Source organism: Schistocerca cancellata, chromosome 11 (genome assembly GCF_023864275.1).
Source record: "Schistocerca cancellata isolate TAMUIC-IGC-003103 chromosome 11, iqSchCanc2.1, whole genome shotgun sequence".
NCBI classification, from domain to species: Eukaryota; Metazoa; Arthropoda; class Insecta; order Orthoptera; family Acrididae; genus Schistocerca; species Schistocerca cancellata.
In genome coordinates, this window is record NC_064636.1 from 91,100,478 (window position 1) to 91,125,542 (window position 25,065).

At 41.3% G+C, this 25,065-nt stretch overlaps 1 protein-coding gene across 1 annotated transcript in view; it reads right to left on the reverse strand.

Annotated features, from left to right (window-relative positions):
* Positions 1-25,065, reverse strand: part of LOC126108948 (procollagen-lysine,2-oxoglutarate 5-dioxygenase) — a 466,456-nt gene that overhangs the window by 11,253 nt on the left and 430,138 nt on the right. The window contains exon 14 of the mRNA XM_049914331.1: positions 18,568-18,714. Within this exon, the coding sequence (XP_049770288.1) occupies positions 18,568-18,714 (147 nt within the window). The remainder of the gene's footprint in view (positions 1-18,567; positions 18,715-25,065) is intronic.

Genomic DNA, 25,065 nt, shown 5'->3' on the forward strand with positions numbered 1-25,065 from the left:
CGAACAAAAACGCTGCTGCAAAGGAGCACGAGGATGTAAAGAGCAACTGATAATAGATACAGAGGTGACATATCAAGCGAAAACTAAACAAAGGTCCCTACACTACGCATACATTGATTACAAAAAAGCCTTTGATAGTGTACCCCACTCATGGTTACTGCAGATTTTGGAAATATACAAAGTAGATCCTAAATTGATACAGTTTCTAAACACAGTAATGAAAAACTGGAAAACCACACTTAATATCCAAACAAATTCAGATAACATCACATCACAGCCAATACAGATTAAGTGTGGAATATACCAAGGAGACTCATTAAGTCCTTTCTGGTTCTGTCTTGCTCTGAACCCACTATCCAACATGCTAAATAATACAAATTATGGATACAATATTACTGGAGCATACCCACACAAAATCACACATTTGCTATACATGGATGATCTAAAACTACTGGCAGCAACAAATCAACAACTCAACCAATTACTAAAGATAACAGAAGTATTCAGCAATGATATAAATATGGCTTTTGGAACTGACAAATGTAAGAAAAATAGCATAGTCAAGGGCAAACACACTAAACAAGAAGATTACATATTGGATAACCACAGCGACTGCATAGAAGCGATGGAAAAAACAGATGCCTATAAATACCTAGGATACAGACAAAAAATAGGAATAGATAATACAAATATTAAAGAAGAACTAAAAGAAAAATATAGACAAAGACTAACAAAAATACTGAAAACAGAATTGACAGCAAGAAACAAGACAAAAGCTATAAATACTTATGCTATACCAGTATTGACCTACTCATTTGGAGTAGTGAAATGGAGTGACACAGACCTAGAAGCACTCAATACACTTACACGATCACAATGCCACAAATATAGAGTACATCACATACATTCAGCAACAGAAAGATTCACATTAAGCAGAAAGGAAGGTGGAAGGGGATTTATAGATATAAAAAACCTACATTATGGACAGGTAGACAATTTAAGAAAATTCTTTCTAGAACGAGCAGAAACTAGCAAAATACACAAAGCAATCACTCATATAAATACATCAGCTACACCATTGCAATTTCATAACCACTTCTACAACCCTTTAGATCACATAACATCAACAGATGCAAAGAAAGTAAATTGGAAAAAGAAAACACTACACGGCAAGCACCCGTATCATCTAACACAGCCACACATAGATCAAGACGCATCCAACACATGGCTAAGAAACGGCAATATATACAGTGAGACGGAAGGATTCATGATCGCAATACAGGATCAAACAATAAACACCAGATATTACAGCAAGCATATTATTAAAGATCCCAATACCACAACAGATAAATGCAGACTTTGCAAACAACAAATAGAAACAGTAGATCACATCACAAGCGGATGTACAATACTAGCAAATACAGAATACCCCAGAAGACATGACAATGTAGCAAAAATAATACATCAACAGCTTGCCTTACAACATAAACTTATAATACAACATGTTCCCACATACAAGTATGCACCACAAAATGTACTGGAGAATGATGAATACAAATTATACTGGAACAGAACGATTATAACAGATAAAACAACACCACATAACAAACCTGACATCATACTCACCAATAAAAAGAAGAAATTAACACAACTAATTGAAATATCCATACCCAACACAACAAATATACAGAAGAAAACAGGAGAAAAAATTGAAAAATACATCCAACTGGCTGAGGAAGTCAAGGACATGTGGCATCAGGATAAAGTCGAAATTATCCCAATTATACTATCAACTACAGGAGTCATACCTCACAATATTCACCGGTACATCAATGCAATACAGCTGCATCCAAGCATATATGTACAACTGCAGAAATCTGTAATTGTTGATACATGTTCAATTACCCGAAAGTTCCTAAACGCAATATAACATATACCATACAGTTACAAGGAAGTCACGCTTGACCGAGGTCCGCGTCACGTTCCATTTTTAACCAGACTTAAGTCTGAGAAAAAAAAGTCAATAATAATACTATGCATAACCTGTGTAACAAAAGAAAGGATCACTATTGTCAAATTTTGTTGTTTTGTATGTACATAATTATATAGTGGTCAGGAACAAACTAATATGTAAGCTTTCGCTATCCTCCATTTCAAATTTTTATGTATGTGGGAGTAGTTTCTTTTTCCCCCCTTCTTCTTACAAATGTACGAGGGCCACTCCAAAGAAATGCACACTATTTTTGTAAAAATACAGTTTTCATTCTGCATATGTGAAAGTTTTACAGTGTGTAGATACATCCTTCCCACTTGTTTTCAAACTTAGTTCAACCTGTTTCCGTGTGTGGCGCCATCACAGCATGTCTTCAAGATGGCTGCTCACTTGACGTTCATCAGAAGCAACGTGCTGTCATAGAATTCCTATGCTGCGAAAACGAGAGAGTGGGAAACATCCACAAGAGGTTGAAAAAGGTGTACGGTGATGCTGCTGTCGATCGCAGTACAGTTAGTCGGTGGGCAAGCAGGTTATGTGACGAAAGCGGGCACGGCAATATTGAGGATTGTCCTCACAGCGGCATGCCTCATACTGCTCACACTCCAGACAATGTGCAGAGAGTAAACCAATTGGTGACTGTTGACAGATGCATATGTGATGACACTGAAGAAACTGCAAGCTTGACTGTGTCATGTTCGAGCACATCAGCAAAAGCAGCATGTTCTTCTGTTGCACGACAATGCACGGCCACAAGTCAGTCAAAAAACTGTGGAAGCGATCACAAAACTCGCATGGACAACACAGAAACACCCGCCTTACAGTCCTGACCTGGCTCCACGTGACTGTCATCTCTTTGGGAAACTGAAAGACTCTCTTCGCGGAACAAGGTTTGAAGATGATGACTCCCTTGTGCACGCTGCCAAACAGTGGCTCCAACAGGTCGGTCCAGAATTTTACTGTGCGGGTATACAGGCGCTGGTTCCAAGATGTCGTAAGGCAATTGAGAGGGATGGAAATTGCATGGAGAAGTGAAAATATTGTTCCAAAAGGATGTATCTACACACTGTAAAACTTTCAAACATGTAGAACAAAAGATTGATTAAAAAAAGAAAAGTGTGCATTTCTTTTGGAGTGACCCTCGTACAAGATTCCTAACACATGTACTAGTTAACGAATTAACTTGCTGGCTGAAAATCAGGCATTCTTACATTGCACCCACAGAACAACTTCCACTGTTCGTACACTTCTGTGTTCGTTTGTAGTCAAACTTATTTGGTTTGTCACTGTCTCAACCAGCAGATCTGGTCTGGAAGGCCCAAGTTCCTTTGCGGCAAACTTTTCCTGGCAATTTACTTTTCTGTTAGCACTTACAACAGATTCATGTTGACACTGCACACAGAAGCTGATTCCTGCAAGATACAGTACCAACTCCAAGCACAAACTGCCGTTTGTCGAAATCATTAAATTCAGGTAGTACTGTCTACCAGCAGGATCACTCGACTACAATAAAAACGAGGTGCCGCGATAAGGCCCTAAAGCATTCCGTTATCTGTCCCACATTTCGGTGAATATCAGAGAAACCACTGAGACAGCTTTTCATAAGTGTTCATACATAAACCTGACCCACCATAAGATCAACACATGCTAGAAGCACAAATAAATGCTACAGTCTCACAATCAACGATGATGTACTTTATAGTTCTCAGCCCTCAAATGGATTATTGTATGATAAAATTCAAATTTTAATATATTATACCTCATTCATAATCACACAAAATAGGTGTTTCTGTCAGTATAACTACACTATGGGATCAAAAGTATCCTGACTGAAAATGTCTTACAACTTCGTGGCCCCCTCCATCAGTAACGCTGCAATTTATTATGGTGCTGATGCACCCTAAGCCTTGATGACAGCTTCCACTCTCGCAGGCATACGTTCAGTCAGGTGCTGGAAGGTTTCTTGAGGAATGGCAGCCCATTCTTCACGGAGTGCTGCACTGAGGAGAGGTATCGATGTCGGTCGGTGAGGCCTGGCACAAAGTCGGCGTTCCAATCCGAAGGCATTCTATAGGAATCAGATCGGGACTCTGTGCAGGCCAGTCCATTACAGGGATTTTATTGCAGTGTAACGACTCCACCACAGGGAGTGCATTATGAACAGGTGCTCGTCCGTACTGAAAAATGCAATCACCATCCCCGAATTGCTGTTCAACAGTGGGAAGCAAGAAGGTGCTTAAAACATCAATGTAGGCCTGTGCTGTGATAGTACCACGAGAAACAACAAGTGGTGCACACCCCCTCCATGAAAAACACGACCACACCATAACACAACTGCCTCCGAATTTTACTGTTGGCACTGCACACGCTGGTAGATGACATTCACCGGGCATTCGTCATACCCACACCTTGCCACATTGTGTACCATGATTCATCATTCCACACAATGTTTTTCCACTGTTCAACCATCCAGTGTTTACGCTTCTTACACCGAGCAAGGCATCGTTTGGTATTTACTGGCGTGATGTGTGGCTCATAAGCAGCCACTCGACCACGAAATCCAAGTTTTCTCACCTCCCGCCTAACTGTCATAGCACTTGCAGTGGATCCTGATGCAGTTTGGAATTCCTGTGTGATGGTCTGGATAGATCTTTTCCTATTACGCATTACGACTCTCTTCAACTGTCGGCGATCTCTGTCAGACAACAGACGAGGTCGGCCTGTCCCTTCACGTTTCCACTTTACTATCACATCAGAAACAGTGGAACTAGGGATGTTTAGGAGTGTGGAAATCTGACGTTTAGACATGTGACACAAGTGACACCCAATCACCTGACCACGTTCGAAGCTCGTGAGTTCTGCAGAATGCCCCATTCTGCTCACTCACGATGTCTAATGACCACTGAGGTCGCTGATATGGAGTACCTGGCAGCAGATGGCACAACAACACACTTAACATGAAAAATGTATGTTTTTGGGGGTTCCAGATACTTTCGATAACATAGCGTACAACATATATTGATGTCAAATTTAATTTTACTTTGTAGTGAGTGAAATTGCATATGTGAGGTGAGTGCTACCATCTAGCAGGATTTATGCCAAGCGAATGGGGATAAAAGTCTGTTGCTGTGTGCTAACACCCAGTGGCATTGACGTAAACTTGTAGTCGAATGGTAAGGGCTAGCACTGCACACCGTGAACTGTGCATGCCGTTTATCAAATCTGTGTGTATTTGACCCACAAGGCAATGACATCACACCAGTCGTGCACGCACGAAAGCTCCGCAGAGTGCGCACAGCTGAAGGTATGCTCGCAACCCTGATGCCTAGTTTCACAGAGTCTAGAGGAGTAGCAATACATAGCAGATTTAGTGCCACGTATTTCAGTTTACTGTATCTATGGTACATTTAACAGCATTCGGAGACAAATAGCCGACAAATCCACAAGGTGTCAAAACTCAGGATGTTCACGTGCCCCCCCCCCCCCCCTCCCCCAACGCAAAAGGCCGCCACTGTTTCCAATCGTGCATACATTGTCCAGTGGCGTCACTTTTCACATCACCTCGAGCTTCGCTTAGCACTAACTGTGAAATTGTGTGGCTTATGAGGATCTGAATAAAATCTTCTCAGATTTCGAGCCGCGTCAGTTCGAATAAAATTCTCGAACTTCGGATGGCAATCTCCACAACTGGCGTCAGGAGTAAAACCGGTGACTGCTAACTGCCTCAACCACTGTATTCCCTTCTTTTCAATTCCCTACACACATCACTGTGCTAGGTGAACTCGAGGTAGCACTTCAGAACTTTCGAGTGATTCCTTCTGCCGAGTCCGTGTCACATTTTACATCCGCACTCCTCAAAGCGTGTCAGTGTGTTAGGCCTACTTGGTCTCAGCTTGCCTGTGGTTGTTCCTTCATGTTTCCACTTCACAGTCACATTACCAATAGTCAGCTGGGGGAGCTTTAGAAAGACTCATTTCTCGCTGATGGATCTGCCACTCCTTGTCCACATTTGAAGTCGTGGAGCTCTTCTGACTGAACCATTCCTCTGTCACTGCTTCTCCCAAAACAAAAGTCCCCACTTCCTTTTATATGCACATCCACTTCTTGTGACATCCAGTGCTCAATTACACAATACGTAGGGGTGTCCAGGTACTTTTAATTAATAATGTAGTTAGGTACTGCCAGTAGACGCATAAAAAAGTACACAATGCTAGCCTTACTTGCAGGTAAAATCTTCTGGATTATTAGGCCACATCATATTTCTGCTAAAATGATCGACATTTCAACCCCTCTGCTACGATCTTCCTCTGGATCTTCTGGTGTCCATTACTGCCAGAACACTGTCAGAGACGAGTGTCGCGTCCTCTTACTAAGGAGAATTTTTCTGACGGGAATGGATGCACCCAATTTCCTCCACAATGCAGGCGTCTATCAAGTGACATGTGGCTGCGGCCAAGTGTATATAGGCGAAACGGGAAGAACACGAACGGCACAAGCGGCTAAAACAAAGCCCAAAATTGGCAGTAGCGAAACATTGTGAAAACTTTGGCTCTGACATCGATTTTAATAATGTATGTGTACTGGCTAAGGAAACAAAGGTTTATAGAAGGAAAGTCCGAGAAGCGGTTGAAATTTCCAAGAATGCATGTAATTTCAATAGAGAGGATGGCTTTAGGCTTCCGGCATCGTGGATCCCTGCCATCAAGGAAGTGAATATGCGGCCGCGGTGTGCACATAAACAATACACTGCAACTAACCTCAGCGGACAATAATATTTTGGTTAAACATTCCCCCTCTGTTGCGCTGTACGTTTTGAAGCTAGCCAATGATGAAGACCAACCAATAGCAGTAGCAGGAATTTCAACCAATACCGCTTCTCCAGTGTAAGTGTGGAATAGTGCCTTTCTATCCAATGACGATGGGCCACCAATGGTATCCACAGAAGATAGGCAACAACTCCCCTTCTTCTACATCAGAGTGGGAATATTAGCCTATGACTATGGCCCACCACTGGTAGCCATATGAATTTCAACCAATACCATGACTTCTCCAGCACGAACGCGAGAAAACTCCCCTTTATACGAAAACGCAACACTAGTCTCTGACAGTGTTCCAGCAGTAGTGGACACCAGAAGATCCTGAGGGAGATCCCAGCAGAGGGGTTGAAATGTTGATCATTTTAGTAGAAATATGACACAGCCTAATAACCCGGAAGATTTTATCTACAGTGACAACGGCCACGACAGCCTGCAGAATTAGCTAACCTTACTTGCTTGCCTTCTCTCTCAGGGAGGAAAGAGCAGTCGGTTGGAAAAGGTTAGAAAGGAGGGCAGCTCACTCAGATCTCAGGAACATGCCCGTTATGAGGATGGGTGAGCAGAGACCATTGTGAACGATGAGGTCAAAGATAATACTCTGGTAATCCGTGCTCCAACTTCAATACAGAGACTTTATAAGGACCGAGAAGAATGAAAAGATAGATACAGGAAAAATAATGAGAGGCCAAAACGAAATGCACTACACTGGGTAAAGTCCACATAACAGTTCAAAAAACAAAGAAGAATAAAACAAATAATACAGCATATGAAAGACACTCTGAAAGATTTTTTTTCTTCACAATGTTTATAAATTTACTACTCATTTGACTCTCATAGCTTTCTGTCTTGGAGAATTCGTATGCATTTTTTCGTTCGTTGCACAAATGTGAGGAGTGTTGGCATTACGCTTCCTTCTCTCACAAAATTAAACTGTGTCATCTCAAGCTCAATAGATAACATCAGTTTTATTGGAAACACTTTTAATATTTTTGGTTCCATAAACCATACCATGTTTCTGGACTTCGGTGTTCAGTTGCCACCGTAATTTGTTTGTATGTATTATGTCATATGTTAAAGCTATAATTTTGATAAATAATGCAGTAATATTCCCTGCATTTATTACAGGAAAAATCAGTCCAAAGAAAACAGCAAATTGTTGAAAATCTTCCTGTTTATCAAGAAGAGAATTAAGACTGTGCGATCTGTATGGTGAAATTTACTATGAGACATAGAAGGGAAATGACATAATAAGTCACCAGAAGAAAATAGTTACAGGCATGAGAAAACAGCTTGCAAAGCATGCGGCTACACCTGCACATCACACTGTAATGCATGAGCAAAGTTTTACATTGATGGACTGCATCAATGATACAATGAGAATGCCATTTAACAAAAAGACTTCACAGTCTTTACTCACAACCATACCATTTACAACAGATGTAACTGTGTTATTTGATTTGCACTGAAGCAAGCACAGTTTATTTCAGTAATTATTGAGTCTTCCAGATACTCATATTTGAAGCAGGCTCTTTTACTTGTCATATCGAGTTAAAGGGACCCTTACCAGTTGGGTTTGATTCAAGAGATTGAGAACATCCAAAGAAGAGCGGCAAGATTCGTAACCGGTACATTCAGCCATCGCGAGAGTGTTACAAATCTCATAGAAAGTTTGAAGTGGGACGCACTTGCAGATAGACGACGCACGAAACAGAAGGGGCTGCTCACTAAATTCCGGAATCCAATCTTTGCCGAGGATGTAGAGCATATATTATTACTACCAGCTTTCAAATCGCGTAATGATCATCATTCAAAGATAAGGGAAATAAGAGCTCGTACTGAGATGTTCAGACAGTCATTTTTCCCTCGCGCGATACGCAAGTGGAACGGAGGGGGAGAAATATGACTTTGGTGTGAATTGTGCCCTCCGCCACACACCGCTTGGTGGCTAGTGGAGTATATATGTAGATGTAGATGTAGATGTAGATGTAGATGTATCATGCCTCTTGTTGCTGGTCTTCCTTATTTCTCAATGCTCTTAGCTGGTCAAACCAACCTGAATTTCTGTCCTTGAGAACTTACTACATCATAAAATATCACTTTTGTACACATATAAACAGATTTTGCATCTGACACTATCACAATTATTGTTATTATTATTGTTATTGTTATTATTATTACATTAGACTCTCACTAATCTGGCCCTCAGTAGTCCGGCCCCTCAGTAATACAGCGCACATCTAAAAACGTGCACAATGAATTATCATGCACAACAATGCTTCGTTAAGCAATGCTTCATATACTGTACTTCAAATCATAGCTTTCATGACAGTTCTGAATCACATATTCTAAAAGGAAACACATTACGCTAGACCTCAAGCAGAAACTCGAAATTTTAGATAAGTTAAATTTGAGGTTCTTCGCAGAAAGCCATTGCTGCCGAGTTAAATATTGGACGGGCAACTATTTATGACATCAAAAAGACAGAAGACGTTATTCAACAGTACTCAACCCAAATGGATAGTGAGTTGAGAAAGCGGAAGGTTATGCAAAAGAGTGAAAATGAAGAAATGGACATAGCTGTTTATAGATGGTTCATACAACAACTCAGCAAAGGAATTCCAGTCAGTGGCCTGATTATAAAGGAAAAAGCAGCTGCATTTAACAAACAACTTAGCGGTAGTAACTTGTTTGCAGCAAGCGAAGGTCGGCTATCAAACTGGAAAAAACGACACGGCATTTGGCAGCTGACAGTCACCGGGGAAAGCTGCTCAGCTAACAATAAGGATGCTGACGAGTTTGTAAGCGAGATACGGAAGATAATAGAGGAAGAAGATTTAACTGCAGATGCCTTGTATAATGCTGATGAAACAGGACTCTTTTACAAGATGCTTCCTTCAGAAACATTAGTTGCCAAGAATTAGAAGGAAGCTCTTGGTTACGGGCAACAGAAGCGGCGCATAATGTTAATGGCGTGTTGTAATGCAAATGGGAGTCACAAACTACCGCTTATGGTGATTGGAAAATCCCAAAATCCATGTTATTTTCAACACACTGACATAAATACTCCACCAGTGCAATATTGCGCTCAGAAGAAAGCGTGGATGGACAGAGAAAGATTCTCTCGGTGGTTCCACGAAACATTTGTACCGGCAGTGAGAGAAGAGCTAAAGAAGAAAAAGCTTCCACTGAAAGCTATCCTTATAATTGACAATGCTCCCAGTCGTCCTTCAGATGTTTCTCTGAAGTCCGTTGGTATACAAGCACTCTTTCTCCCACCCAATGTGACGGCCCTAATTCAGCCCGTGGACCTGGGAATTTTGGAATTAATTAAACGTCATTATCGACATTCGTTTCTTGTCACCTTGCTGAACAATAGTGAAAATGACTCTATCGAGACTATGCTGAAGGCGTGAAAAGCAATTAACATACGTGATGATATTTCCCAAGCAGCCAAAGCATGGGATAAAGTGGAGAGCACTACCATAGTGAAGAGCTGAGAAAATTGTGGCCATCCATTGATGTCGAGTTGGACCCAATAGTGAGTGACAGCGGTGAGCCAATCAATTCTGAATCATCAAATACTTTGTATACTGACATGTTTCACAACCTTCCAAGAGGAGAAGAAATTGATAACGAAGACGTTACAAGGTGTACAACTCTGCTTCTGCCGTTTGCCGATAGGTGGCGACAACGGTAAGTAGCGGTCGAAAGAAACAGATCACATACGTCAGGCAGTTAGCTCGGAACTCGGTCAACATAACCTTATTGAAACATTGGTCAATTTGTGTCTGCATCATAAAGTTGTTCTCGATTGAAAATGTCAGTTTACAAGCCTAATACTCATCATTTTTGAGAGGTGTTACTGTTTTGTTTCAATGTGAAGAAAACAGAAGCTCAGTCTCATCGAATGCTCTCAGATACGTATCGTAAGGACACTATTAGTGAAAGAACATATCGTGAGTGGTTTCAACACTTCAATCAAGAATGGTGATTATAACACCGTAGACTGGCATAGTGGTGGAGGAGAGAATATTTTTGAAGATACAGAACTGGAGAGTGAAAACTCGTGTCAAACTAAAGAAGAATTGGCACGATTAGTGGGAGTGACAAAGCAAGCCATTTCAAACATCTAAAGGCTATGGGCATGAATCAGAAAGAAAGAACTCAGGTCCGTGTGAGCTGAAACTGAGAGAAGTCGAACGGCATTTGTGTGTTTGCGAACAGTTGCTTCAGAAGCAAAAATGGAAGGGATTTCTGCATCGCATTGTGACCGGGGATAAAAAATGGGTTCATTATGATAACCCTACGTGCAAAAAATCATGGAGATATCCCAGCCACACTTCCACGTCGATGGCCAAACCAAATATTCACGGCTCCAAGATCTTGCTCTGCATTTGGTGGGACCAGCTCGGCATCATGTACTGTGAGGTGTTAAAACCAAGTGAAACAATCACAGGTGCTCGTTATCGAATACAATTAATGCATTTGAGCAGAGCAATAAAAGACGAACGGCCACAATACAGCGAGAGGCACGATAAAGTGATTTTGCAGCACAACAATGCTCAACCCCACGTTGCAAAAGAGATCAAAACATACTTGGAAATGTTAAAATGGGAAATCCTACCCCAGCCGCCGTATTCTCCAGACATTGCCCCCTCTGACTGTCACCTGTTTAGAACAGTGTCGTATGGCCTGGCTGACCAACACTTCCAATCTCATGAAGTCACGGATTGATTCGTGGATCACTTCAAAAGATGAACAATTTTTTTGACACATGATTCGAACACTGCCTGAAAGATGGGAGAAAGTAGTGGCCAGTGATGGAAAATACTTTGAGTGATACATGTGTAACCAATTTGTTTCATTGAAGCTTCAAATGTTGGGGAAGCAAAGTTGTACACCTTGTACTAAGTGACTGAATGAGGACAACTGTGATGTGGGTGAAACTTAAAAAGATGAAGAAATAATCAAAAGCGTGCAAGAAAGTAATGATGAAAGTGATGAATAAGAGGACACAGGTGGAGAGATCATGAAGATTTTGCACACTGCCGGTTCTGAAGCTGCCGAAGTCTTCCTGGAGTACATTATGCAACAACCAGATACATGCAGTACCGATGTAATGCTCGTAAGCGATTGCGTGATAAAGCGTGCAACCGTCACGTATCATCATTGCGACAGTTAAAAATTAGTGACATGTTTCATAGTGAGTGATACAACTGTAGAATTATGTACAGTATACACTCAAGGACTAAGTTTTCTTTGAAAATTAATGTAGTTTTGGATTTAATAAAGTATATCCTGTTTGACATACTGGAAGTATATGGCACCGACAGAAAAACCAGGGTGATTATACAACAGACGCTCAGAGACACCACTCCGAAGATTAAGTTCGTGGGAGAAATTTCGGAACCCTTCCAGATACAAACAGGTGTCCAACAAGGAGATGGGCTTTCACCAATCCTGTTTAATGTAGTCTTAGACAAAATTTGTCAAACAATGGGAAGAACAAGTTAAAGGAAAACAGCTAGGAAGAACACGTGAAACAAGAACAATCACAAAATGTCCGGCATTTGCAGATGACACAGCCATACTTACTAATAACACACAGGAGGCAAAGGAAGCACTGGAACATCCACATGAAATAGCTGCCAAAACAGGTCTACAGAAGACTCAATACATGGAATGACAAACCAATGTACACATCATGGAAATGATGTATGGATCTGTAAAAAGAGTTGAAAAATTTAAATATTTAGGGGTATAAATACAAATAGGAGGATCAAACAAGGCATCAAACATAGAATGAACAGAAAGACTCCAGAAAGCACACAAACTCATGTGGTCACATTATAATAAGAAAAACATATCAAGACAGGCCAAAATTAGACACTATAAAACAGTTGAATTACCAGAAGCACTATATGCATCAGAAACGACCACAATTGGAGCATCGGGCATTATAGATACATAAAAAATAGAACACAAAATTCTCAGGAAAATATTCGGACCAATACACAAGATGGCATATGGATGAAAAGACCTACCAATGAGTCATACCAACACACTGACAGAGTCACAGACACGATCAGAAAACGCAGACTAAATTTCTACGGACACATACAGAGGATGGACAACAATAGACTTACAAAGAGAATGTTTAGTGTAGTAAAACACTCAAGCCTGAAAACAAATTGGTATCATGAAATAGAGGCAGACATAAGGCAGCTGTGGATCAACAAACAAATGAAGAAAGACAAGAAGGAATTAAGGAACAAAATTAGGAACACAAAATTTAAGGTAAATGAGAAGAAGAAGACAGGAGCATTATGGACGGAACACACGAAACAAGAGCATAGACAAAGGATGATGAGTTTTTGGGAAGAGTAAAGGAAGAAAGAAAAGAAGTGAAAATTGTGTTGTCATAAGATATTTGAGTTCAAACACTGTCCATAAGGGCAAAAATAATATGAAAGAATGAATGAATATGCTCTATGTTTTAAAATTGTATCCTTTGGTTTAAGAAAGTACAGTACACTATACCCCCTATGTTTACAAAATAAATAAAAAACAAAATGAATAAGATAAACTTTAGACACTTAATATCTAGCATTTCTGCCAATCTGGCACCTACATGTGCCAGGAATGGCTGGATTAGCGAGAGTCTAGTGTATTATTATTATTATTATTATCATCATCATTATCATCATCATCATCATCATTTGTGGCAGCAACAGGAACATCAGTAGGAGTAGCAGTGCTAACTTCAATAGTTCTTTTGTTGTTGTTGTGGTCTACAGTCCTGAGACTGGTTTGATGCAGCTCTCCATGCTACTCTATCCTGTGCAATTTTCTTCATCTCCCAGTACCTACTGCAACCTACATCCTTCTGAATCTGCTTAGTGTATTCATCTCTCGGTCTCCCTCTACGATTTTTACCCTCTACACTGCCCTCCAATACTAAATTGGTGATCCCTCGATGCCTCAGAACGTGTCCTACCAACGGATCCCTTCTTCTAGTCAAGTTGTGCCACAAATTTCACTTCTCCCCAATTCTATTCAATACCTCCTCATTAGTTATGTGATCTACCCATCTAATCTTCAGCATTCTTCTGTAGCACCACATTTTGAAAGCTTCTATTCTCTTCTTGTCCAAACTATTTATCGACCATGTTTCACTTCCCTACGTGGCAACACTCCATACAAATACTTTCAGAAATGACTTCCTGACACTTAAATCTATACTCAATGTTAACAAATTTCTCTTCTTCAGAAACGCTTTCCTTGCCATTGCCAGTCTACGTTTTATATCCTCTCTACTTCGACCATCATCAGTTATTTAGCTCCCCAAATAGCAAAACTACTTTACTACTTTAAGTGTCTCATTTCCTAATCTAATTCCCTCAGCATCACCCGACTTAATTCGACTACATTCCATTATCCTCGTTTTGCTTTTGTTGATGTTCATCTTATATCCTCCTTTCAAGACACTGTCCATTTCGTTCAACTGCTCTTTCAAGTGCTTTGCTGTCTCTGACAGAATTACAATGTCATCGGCAAACCTCAAAGTTTTTATTTCTCCTCCGTGGATTTTAATACCTACTCCGAATTTATCTTTTGTTTCCTTTACTGCTTGCTCAATATATAGATTGAATAACATCGGGGAGAGGCTACAACTCTGTCTCACTCCCTTCCCAGCCACTGCCTCCCTTTCATGTCCCTCGACTCTTATAACTACAATCTGGTTTCTGTACAAATTGTAAATAGCCTTTCGCTCCCTGTATTTTACCCCTGGCACCTTCAGAATTTGAAAGAGAGTATTCCAGTCAACACTGTCAAAAGCTTTCTCTAAGTCTACAAATGCTAGAAAAGTTGGTTTGCCTTTCCTTAATCTTTCTTCTAAGATAAGTCGTAAGGTCAGTATTGCCTCACATGTTCAAACATTTCTGCGGAATCCAAACTGATATTCCCCGAGGTCAGCTTCTACCAGTTTTTCCATTCGTCTGTAAAGAATTCGCGTTAGTATTTTGCAACTGTGACTTATTAAACAGATAGTTCGGTAATTTTCACACCTGTCAACACCTGCTTTCTTTGGGATTGGTATTATTACATTCTTCTTGAAGTCTGAGGGTATTTCGCCTGTCTCATACATCTTGCTCACCAGATGATAGAGTTTTGTCAGGACTGGATCTCCCAAGGCTGTCAGTAGTTCTAATGGAATGTTGTCTACTCCCGGGGCCTTGTTTCGATTCAGGTCTTTCAGTGCTCTGTCAGACTCTTCATGCAGTATCGTATCCTCCTCCTTATCTACCATTTCCATAACATTGCCCTCAAATACATCTCCCTTGTATAGACCCTCTATATACACCTTCCACCTTTCTGCTTTCCCTTCTATGCTTAGGATTTTTTTTTTTTTTTTTTCCATCTGAGTTCTTGATATTCATACTGGTGGTTCTCTTTTCTCCAAAGGTCTCTTATTTTCCTGTAGGCAGTATCTATCTTACCCCTAGTGATATATGCCTCTACATACTTACATTTGTCCTCTAGCCATCCCTGCTTAGCCATTTTGCACTTCCTGTCAATCTCATTTTTGAGACGTTTGTATTGCTTTTTGCCTGCTTCATTTACTGCATTTTTATATTTTCTCCTTTCATCAGTTAAATTCAGTATCTCTTCTGTTACCCAAGAATTTCTACCAGCCCTCACCCTTTTGCCTACTTGATCCTCTGCTGCCTTCACTGTTTCATCTCTCAAAGCTACCCATTCTTATTTTACTGTATTTCTGTCCCCCATTCTTATCAATCGTTCCATAATGCTCTCCCTGAAACTCTCTACAATCTCTGGTTCTGTCAGTTTATTCAGGCCCCATCTCCTTAAATTCCCACCTTTTTGCAGTTTCTTTGCTTTGTGTTGACATATGCCTCTGAATTTAATGGTACCACCTCTTCGCATCACATCAATGAGAATCACACCCTCCCAGTCCCAGAATGCGGTGATCGTGACCTTACCAGCGGAAGCGTTCACTTTTGAGTTTTTTTCTTCAGTGGGGAGTCAGAATGGCGCCATTCCACCAACTGTCGTTTTGTTTCAGGCTCAAAATGGTGAACCCGGGCTCCATCACCTGTCACAATATGGGAAATTAAGGCCTCCCCCTCAGCTTCAAAATGTTGCAACAAATCGAGCCAAATGTTTTTTCTGTGTGATTTTTGATCCACTGTTTGACACCGCGGTACCCATGTCGTACACACTTTTGATTATCCGAGAGTGCAAATAATTACATCCACACTTCCTTTGCCGACCAACAGATGCAGCACCAACTGCAGAGTCGTAATGCGTCTGTCCTCATAAATTACAACAATAGCTCGCTGCAACATGTCGGGTGTGACAGCCATGGATGGTCTCCCCGACCGCTGCAAATCGTGGAGTCTGCTGAACCGCCGTCTGCTGACTTCATTCTCCATGCCCAGTGACTAACTGTACTTCTGTTGACAACAGATCCTCCGTACACTTTGCACAAGCATTTGTGGGTATTCCCCACAGTGAGAAATTCAAGGACATTGCTTGTAACATTTATAACCTACAGATGCCATTTTGAAACTGTCCTGCAGCTACCCTATCTGTCGGAAGTGACAGAAACTTGGCGCGCTCCCTCAGGAGACTTCAAATAATACATACGTAACATTTTGCATTCATAGCATTGTTTTTGGCTGGGAAAAAAAAAATGTGGCGCATTATTTTCTGGACAACACTAATACTTGCATAATGGCCAGAAATGCAGCAATATGTTACAGTTTTCCTCAATTTGTGAAACTCTTCTGTTGAATAAATCATTCAATCTTTCTGAAATGGTAATCATTTGTCTGTCTGTACATGTACATCATGCCTATTGGTTACCATTGCATTTGGATAATTTCTTCACGGTGCATTTTTTGTCTTAGAGTGCATAACATTAGAGGGCCATATAACATTACAGGTTGGGATTGATCTATGAGGTCTTGAATATCTTATTTGTATCTGTCAGCTGGTATGGAGAAATTGAGATTTTGGGGGATTTCTTTATATAGTTTTGCTAGCGTGATTACGTCCCGACGCTATGCAATGCTGTCATCCAGTTATGTGCGATTTGCAATCTGTTATGTGTTACTTTCTGATAGTAAATCATATTTTTTTCTGATTACTGTTAAAATATAATGACGATAAATGTTTGAGATCATTTGGAATAACATTTTAATAACTATGTAGATGATGTGATGTCATTCATATACTCTTAGAAAGGAAAGAAAAAAAGTGTTAATTGTGCATTTATGGATGGTCAGTGTCGGGATCAGTGATTAAGATTCCAGAAATAATTGATTTGATGAAATTCAATTGCACACAATCGTCTAGGGTGAAGTATGACCTTGAAATTGGTGGTAGATGTATGCAGGTCAATTTCGTGACAGGCTAGTAAGCATCGCGAGTGTGCTGCGGTATCCAGACTGCTTTCGTGCCGCCGATGGTTTGCTTTAAACTTGTGAAAACACAATTTACGCGAATTCTTAATTGTTGCGAAGGGATAGTGCAGTGTTGGCTGAAGAGCCAACATCGTGTTACTAGAGGAGGCCGAAATGCACACGTTTTAGCTCACGCAGGCTGCCGTGAGGAGGGAAGGACTATACTGACGTAAGGTCTGGAACATGACAAGGAATTAGAATTCAGAAAGCGGATGAAATTAGTTGAAAATTAACTTTAATCCATTAATGATGAATGTCGCTCTTGACGGTACATGAGTCACAATATTATCTGTTCAGAAGACATAGTAACTGAATATGGCGCCTTGCTAGGTCGTAGCAAATGACGTGGTGTCTGGCGGTGACACCACAGGTAGAATATTTGATGAGCCATTGTGGAGGACGTAAGTTTGGGTAGAAAGATCATTTTTAAAATCCAATATAACTCCTGTTGATGGAAGTAGCCTAGCAACCTAAAAGCTCATACGTGGTTAACAGTGTACTATTTTTCATTCAGATGTTTACACTCTACATTGAGGTGCGAATGATTTGTGGGTGTGAAATAAACATTTGAAAGCATTTGTTTGGATAAAAAGGAAAAATATAAAGAAGTTGATTCGTATATTTTGTTATTTCATGAACAGTGATACTTTCTTATAGTGGCGTAGAGCCTTATTATTTACATTGTGACAGACCGATCGCAAGTGCTCTCGTTACAAGTCAAGTTTTGGGCCTGATTAAGAGTAGTTGGTTCTTAAAGTCTCAAATGTTAAGAGAAGAATAATATCAAACTCAAATAATGCAGCATCGAAACCCACTATCTTTATACTATATTCAGCTATTAATTCCGGAATCAGGTGATACCGTGGCTGTGCAGTTGTGTGTTGTCGACAACAAATAGGTAAACACTAACATAAACAAAAATTAAAATATGGCATTTCAGTCTTTGATCGCTACTTTTTATTTTCAATGACCAGTTTCACGCTAGCTGCCCATTTTCAGATCATATATAGCAGTTACAGAGTAACTTGTCAGTACAGAACTATCGGTTCGCTGTCATAACATTTTGACTAACATAAACATTTCTCGTGCTCCAATATGGACGAGGGAAAGAGAAGAACGACGACGATGACATACACGTATACGTATACAAACGGTATACGTGGCCCCTTGCAATACAACGACACAACGGACGTCACGGTATACGTATACTGTGCCGGTGGCTCGGACAGAAAGGAGCTGAAGTAAGGAGAAGCAGACTCGCACTCACGTCGTGGATGTATCCCAGGAAGACGAGCTCCTGCAGCGGCCGCACGTACAGGCGCAGGAACTCCATCCACTGCGGGTCCAGCCCCACCTGCTTCATGTGGATGTCACGCGTCGGCACGTTCTCGTAACCGCCCTCCAATCGCGGGTCCTGCAAAAGGAGACAACAGCGTGAAGAGAGTGGCTGCGAGACTCCTGCTGGTGCTGATACTGGTACTCCTGTTTTCAGTATTCTGAAGCTTTTAAGGGGGGTAGGACGTCAAATGGGACGACTTCGAGCAGGAGAGACACCACAGGCATTTTTAATTTCCACTGCCTATACTTTTAAAAATAAATTCATAAAACTTTGTCAGAATGACCAGACCAGTAAGGATTCAGGATTTACACTTATAGTGGTGGAAGTTCAAAAATATAAGAAAATAATTTATTTTTTAACATTTGTATTCCACCGTTTTTTCACTTATCATTGGCTGCATTTGTTGATATAGGTACACTTTTCTTCATAAGTAAGGGAGATTCTTCGATGAATTTTGCACAGCATACAAACCAAACTTACAGGTGTATGAAACTCTAGAATTTTCCAAATCTATTAAAAACTGTGGTAAGAATTGAGATAATTAACTATAAAACTTGAGTTTTTTCTTAACATGAAGTTTAAAATATAACAGCACATTCCTTTTTTCATAAATTAAATAATTTCTAGAGTTTCATACACCTGTAAGTATGGTTTGTAAGCTGTGCAAAATTCATCAAAGAATCTCCCTTACTTATGAAGAAATGTGTACCTCTAGCAACAAACGCAGCCACTAGAAGTGAAAAAATGATGAATTTTCACACGTAAGAAAAAAATTATTTTGTTATGTTTTTGAACTTCCACTGCTATGATTGTGAAACCTGAATCCTTCCTGGTCATGCTGACAAAGTTTTATGAATTTATTCGTAAAAGTATAGACAGTGGAAATTAAAATATCCTGTGGTGTCTCTCCCGCTCTAACATGGCCCATTTGACATCCTACCCCCCTTAAGTACTGGCGGAAAAAAGAAGAAAGACAGAGAGAGAGAGAGAGAGAGAGAGAGAGAGAGAGAGAGAGAGAGAGACAGACACTTCCACTATGAGTATACAGATTTTTGCAGTGACGCTATCGGATAAATGTTTCTCAATTTTCTTGCCGAGTCAGATTTGTTTGCAAACTCGGGCTCACGAAGGCTCGCTGTGTCGTCATCACCACCTCTTACTGACACGTCTTGCGGTCCCATTATGTAGCTGGCCAATCATACCGAGGGCCCCACACACGAGTGGCACATCGCTGACGATCTCACTGGAGCTGCCACCGACAACTGGTCGCTCACTTCCACCTTGCCACACATTAGCAGTTTACTGAGCAATTTTGACCCATATTTGGACTGACACTTGCAAATAAAATAATCAATAAAAAACTGAAGTGAATCTTTTGTAACACGTTTCTTGGAAACTGTACAATATATTACAGAATACATAACATTTTTCACTGACTCCAATGCGTTGTGTACATCTTTCCAGCCCATATTTCATAAATACACTATGTCATCAAAAGTATCCCGACATCCCCAAAAACATACATTTTTTACATTAGGTGCATTGTGCTGCTACCTACTGCCAGCTACTCCATATCAGCGACCTCAGTAGTCATTAGACACCGTGAGACAGCAGAATGGGGCGCTCCGCGGAATTGATGGACTTCGAACGTGGTCAGGTGATTGGGTGTCACACTTGTGTCGTATGTCTGTACGCAAGATTTCCACAAGCCTAAACGTCCCTAGGTCCACAGTTTCTTATGTGATAGTGAAGTGGAAACATGAAGGGACACGAACAGCACAAAAGCGTACAGGCCGACTTCGTCTGTTGACTGACAGAGATTGCTAATAGTTGAAGAGGGTCGTACTTCGTAATAGGCAGACATCTATCCAGACCATCACACAGGAATTCCAAATTGCATCAGGATCCACTGCAAGTACTATGACAGTTATGCGGGAGGTGAGAAAACTTGGATTTCATGATCAAGCAGCTGCTCACATCGTGCCAGTAAATGCCAAACAATGCCTCACTTGTTGTAAAGAGTGTAAACATTGGACGATTGAACAGTGGAAAAACATTGTGTGGAGTGATGAATCATGGTACACAATGTGGTCATTTGATGACAGGGTGTGGGTATGGTGAATGCCTGGTAAATGTCATCTGCCAGCATGTGTAGTGCCAACAGTAAAATTTGGCGGCGGTGATGTTATGGTGCGGTCGTTTTTTTCGTGGAGCGAGCTTGCATCCCTTCTTGTTTTGTGTGGCACTAACACAGCACAGGCCTACATCCATGTTTTAAACACATTCTTGCTTCCCACTGTCGAAGAACAATTTGGGGATGGTGACTACATCTTTCAACACCCATCGAGCACCTGTTCATAATGCACGGCGTGTGGCGGAGCGGTTTCATGACAACAACATCCCTGTAATGAACTGGCCTGCACAGAGTCCTCACCTGAATCCTATACAACACCTTTGGCATATTTTGAAACGCCGACTTCGTGCCAGGCCTCGCCGACCGACATCGATACCTCTCCTCAGTGCAGCACTCTGTGAAGAATGGGCTGCTACTCCCCAAGAAACTTCCCAGCACCTGACTGAACGTATGCCTGCGAGAGTGGAAGCTGTCATCAAGGCTAAGGATGGGCCAACACCATATTGAATTCCAGAATTACTGACAGAGGGTGCCATGAACTTTTAAGTCATTTTCAGACAGGTGTTCAGATACTGCTTATTACACAGTGTACATATAGAGCCCCTTTAACCGGAAGTATTTACACAATGGTTTTGCAGTCTCAATGTGTCTATAGAAATTTTATTGACATCAGCACTGCTAGTTTCAATAATTCTCATTGCAAATTTTATGCCAGAGAGTTAGATGATATGATATGACAAGGGACTTAAGTGTGGCTGTAGAATGGCTATATCCTAAGAAACTAAATTAAATGCAATATTGCAGTTTGTGTATTTGTAAGAAGTATGATGCAATGTTCTTTAGACACACATGCATATCCTAAGGAATAGGGACTGCAGTGACCACAGCCGTCATGAAATACAGGAAATTTCCCAGTCCTGCACAAATTTTCAATGTCACCATTCCATTCTACAGTTGGAGGTTGCCTTGTTTGCCATTGCCAACTCATATCCTGAGTTGTGCACAGGTAGCCAACACAGTTAAGGTGACCACTCACGTAACGTGGGAAATCTGGGTTCAAATCTCAGTCTGGCGCAAATTTTCACTGCTGTCATTCCATTCTACAGTTGCAGGCTGCCCTTATTCGCAAACTTAAATACATTTCCTATAACTAAATTAAAATGTCCACTTAAATTTCATAATACAGACACCTAAAAAAGTTTTGCATCACCCCGGTTCCCAGAACTCCTCAAGATAGATTTTCACTGTTGATATTGTATCACAAACACAGCCCCTTTGACTGTTGAGAGATGTGAACAACACTACATGAACAGTGCCTATTAGACAGAGGGGGTCCGACAGCTGATCAGTTCCAGTCATTCCACCAGGAAGGAGGCACACGGCTCGTGTTGTCTCTAGTTCAGATGGTCAATACTACGGGTCGATCACATCCGCATTGTTACTTTGTGCCAGGAAGGGCTCTCAACAAGGGAAGTGTCCAGGTGTCTCGGAGTGAACCAAAGTGATGTTGGTCTGACATAGAGGAGATACAGAGGGACAGGAACTGTCGATGATATTCCTCGCTCAGGCCACCCGAGTGCTACTACTGCAGTGGATGACCACTACCTACGGATTATGGTTTGGAGGAACCCTGACAGCAACACCACTGTGTCGAATAAAGCTTTTCGTGCAGCCTCAGGATGTCGTGTTACGACTCAAACTGTATGCAATAGGCTGCATGATACGCAACTTCACTCCTGACATCTGTGGTGAGGTCCATCTTTGCAAACATGATGCCGTGCAATGCAGTGCAGATGGGGCCGACAACACCCGAATGGACCGCTCAGGATTGCTATCACATTCTCTTCACCGATGAGTGTCGCATATGCCTTCAACCAGACAATCATCGGAGACGTGTTTGGAGGCAACCCAGTCGAGTTTGACAAATCAGACACACTGTCCAGCGAGTGTAGCAAGTTGAAGGTTCCCTGCTGTTTTGGGTGGCTTTATGTGGGGCTGACGTATGCTGCTGGTGGTCATCGAAGGTGCCGTAACAGCTGAACAATACGTGAATGTCATCCTCCGACCGATAGTGGAACCGTATTGGCAGCATACTGGCGAGGCATTTGTCTTCGTGGACGACAATTCGCGACCCCATTATGCACATCTTCTGAATGACTTCCTTCAGGATAACGGTGTCGCTCGACTAGAGTGGCCAGCATGTTCTCCAGACATGAACCCTATCAAACGTGCCTGGGATAGACTGAAAAGGGCTGTTTATTAACGATGTGACCCACCAACCACTCTGACGGATCTATGCCGAATTGCTGTTGAGGAGAGGGACAATCTGGACGAACAGTGCCTCAATGAACTTGTGGATAGACTGTCACGACAAATACAGGCACGCATCAATGCAAGGGGACGTGCTACTGTGTGTTAGAGGTACCGGTGTGTACAGCAATCTGGACCACCACCTCTGAAGATCTCACTATACGGTGGTACGACATGCAATGTGTGGTTTTCATCAGCAATAAAAAGGGCAGAAATGATGTTTATGTTGATCTCTATTCCAATTTTCTGTACAGGTTCCGGAACTCTCAGAACTGAGGTGATGCAAAACATTTTTTGGTGTGTGTAATTCTAGTCTTTTCATAAATAACTCAAAATCACCATATGGAGCCCAGTATAAGATGACTTCCCATTACTTTTTACTTCTAAAACAGAACCTTCAGTATGCTGTTTACTGCAAAGTCTAAGAGTATCATCAGTTTTAGATTTGTATCCTTTCTTGTTAGTGGAATATTTGACTCCCGCTACACTCTTTAGAACTGTCTGTGCTCCCTGAATAGCTATATGTCTAATATAAAGGACATACTATGTGTGACAGTGAGACAAAACAAGACTTACCAACTGTGCTCAACATCTAGGCAAATGAGTCACAGCCATACTGCCACCTCGTGCAATTGATTCACGAGATCACTCGGAAATTATAAGCGATCAGCAACTGATCGGGGACACGGCGAGGGATTGCTGGACTCCCACACCCTCACGTGGGGCTCTTCACGGAGACGTCAACAAAGTCGCGGGATTTCCGTACACTACCAAAGATTACGTCACATTTGTGACCGAGGAACAACTAATAGCAAAACTGATTTCATCAGATGGTTTGTTGGATGACTCAGTTCATTTCTCTGTAACCTTTCAGCATTGAGCACCCATCTCCATGCACCACATATAGCTATTGCCCCAGTTAAGATGATGTGGGACATTCTGATCAGGAAAGCTTACTCGATGATTGAATGGCTAGTAGGTAGGTGCCTGGGATAATATTTTCATTTCATCAAACATAATCTTATATACGTTTTGTGGCGCTGTGTTCAGCAGCAATAGGTTGGTAAAAATTGCAATATTTAATGTGGTGTAGGTGCTCTGTGCAGCATCACAAAATTGTACATACTAACTGGTCAATGTACCTGCAACACTCAGACCAAGGCTTTTTACTGGGCACAGCACGTCTTTAATTTTCTTAGGTGGTTGTAAAGTGGAGTAAATATTGTGTCTATCCCTGGACTCTGTCTATTTTATTTCTTTTAGCTCCAAAGAAAGGAGTGAATGCTATGGGTTCATAGTCTTCTCATGATGAGGTCTCTCTCTCTCTCTCTCTCTCTCTCTCTCTCTCTCTCTCTCTCTCTCTCTCTCTCTCTCTATACCCCTCTTTTCCACCCCACCCCCCCCTCTTTCTAGCAATGCTTAACTTAATTCATAAATAATTTAGGTGCAAAGGTAAAAAATCACCAAATAGCAGAGGTGTTGAGTGACTGACAGGCACATCAACAAGATGGGAAAATAACTAGCTATCACACAAATTATTATTCCAGCTAGAGAACGCATGTAACACCCCCCCCCCACCCCCCACCTCCCACACACAAACATACAAAATCTGTGTATTCGGCTGACACAAAGCAGTTGTACAAGTCTGTGTGTGTGTGTGTGTGTGTGTGTGTGTGTGTGTGTGTGTGTGTGTGTGTGTTTTTTTTCTCTAGAGCTAGAAAAAAATTAATCTGAAAGCTAGCAAGGTTTCCATCTTTCTCATGTGTTTGCCATCGACTCATCGCCTCTACTGTTCAGTGAGTTGTTATCTTTGATCCTAAGTTATTCACGTTCCACCAGTATTTCCCATTCCCACACATTTTCAGGTGTCTCATCTCAGAACCCAAGAGGTCCTCATCAGAAACAGTTTCAGCTCTATGTAGCAGTGTGTTTAACACTTTGGGCAATAGCCACCTAGTAGGAAATTAGCCATTTATGCTGTT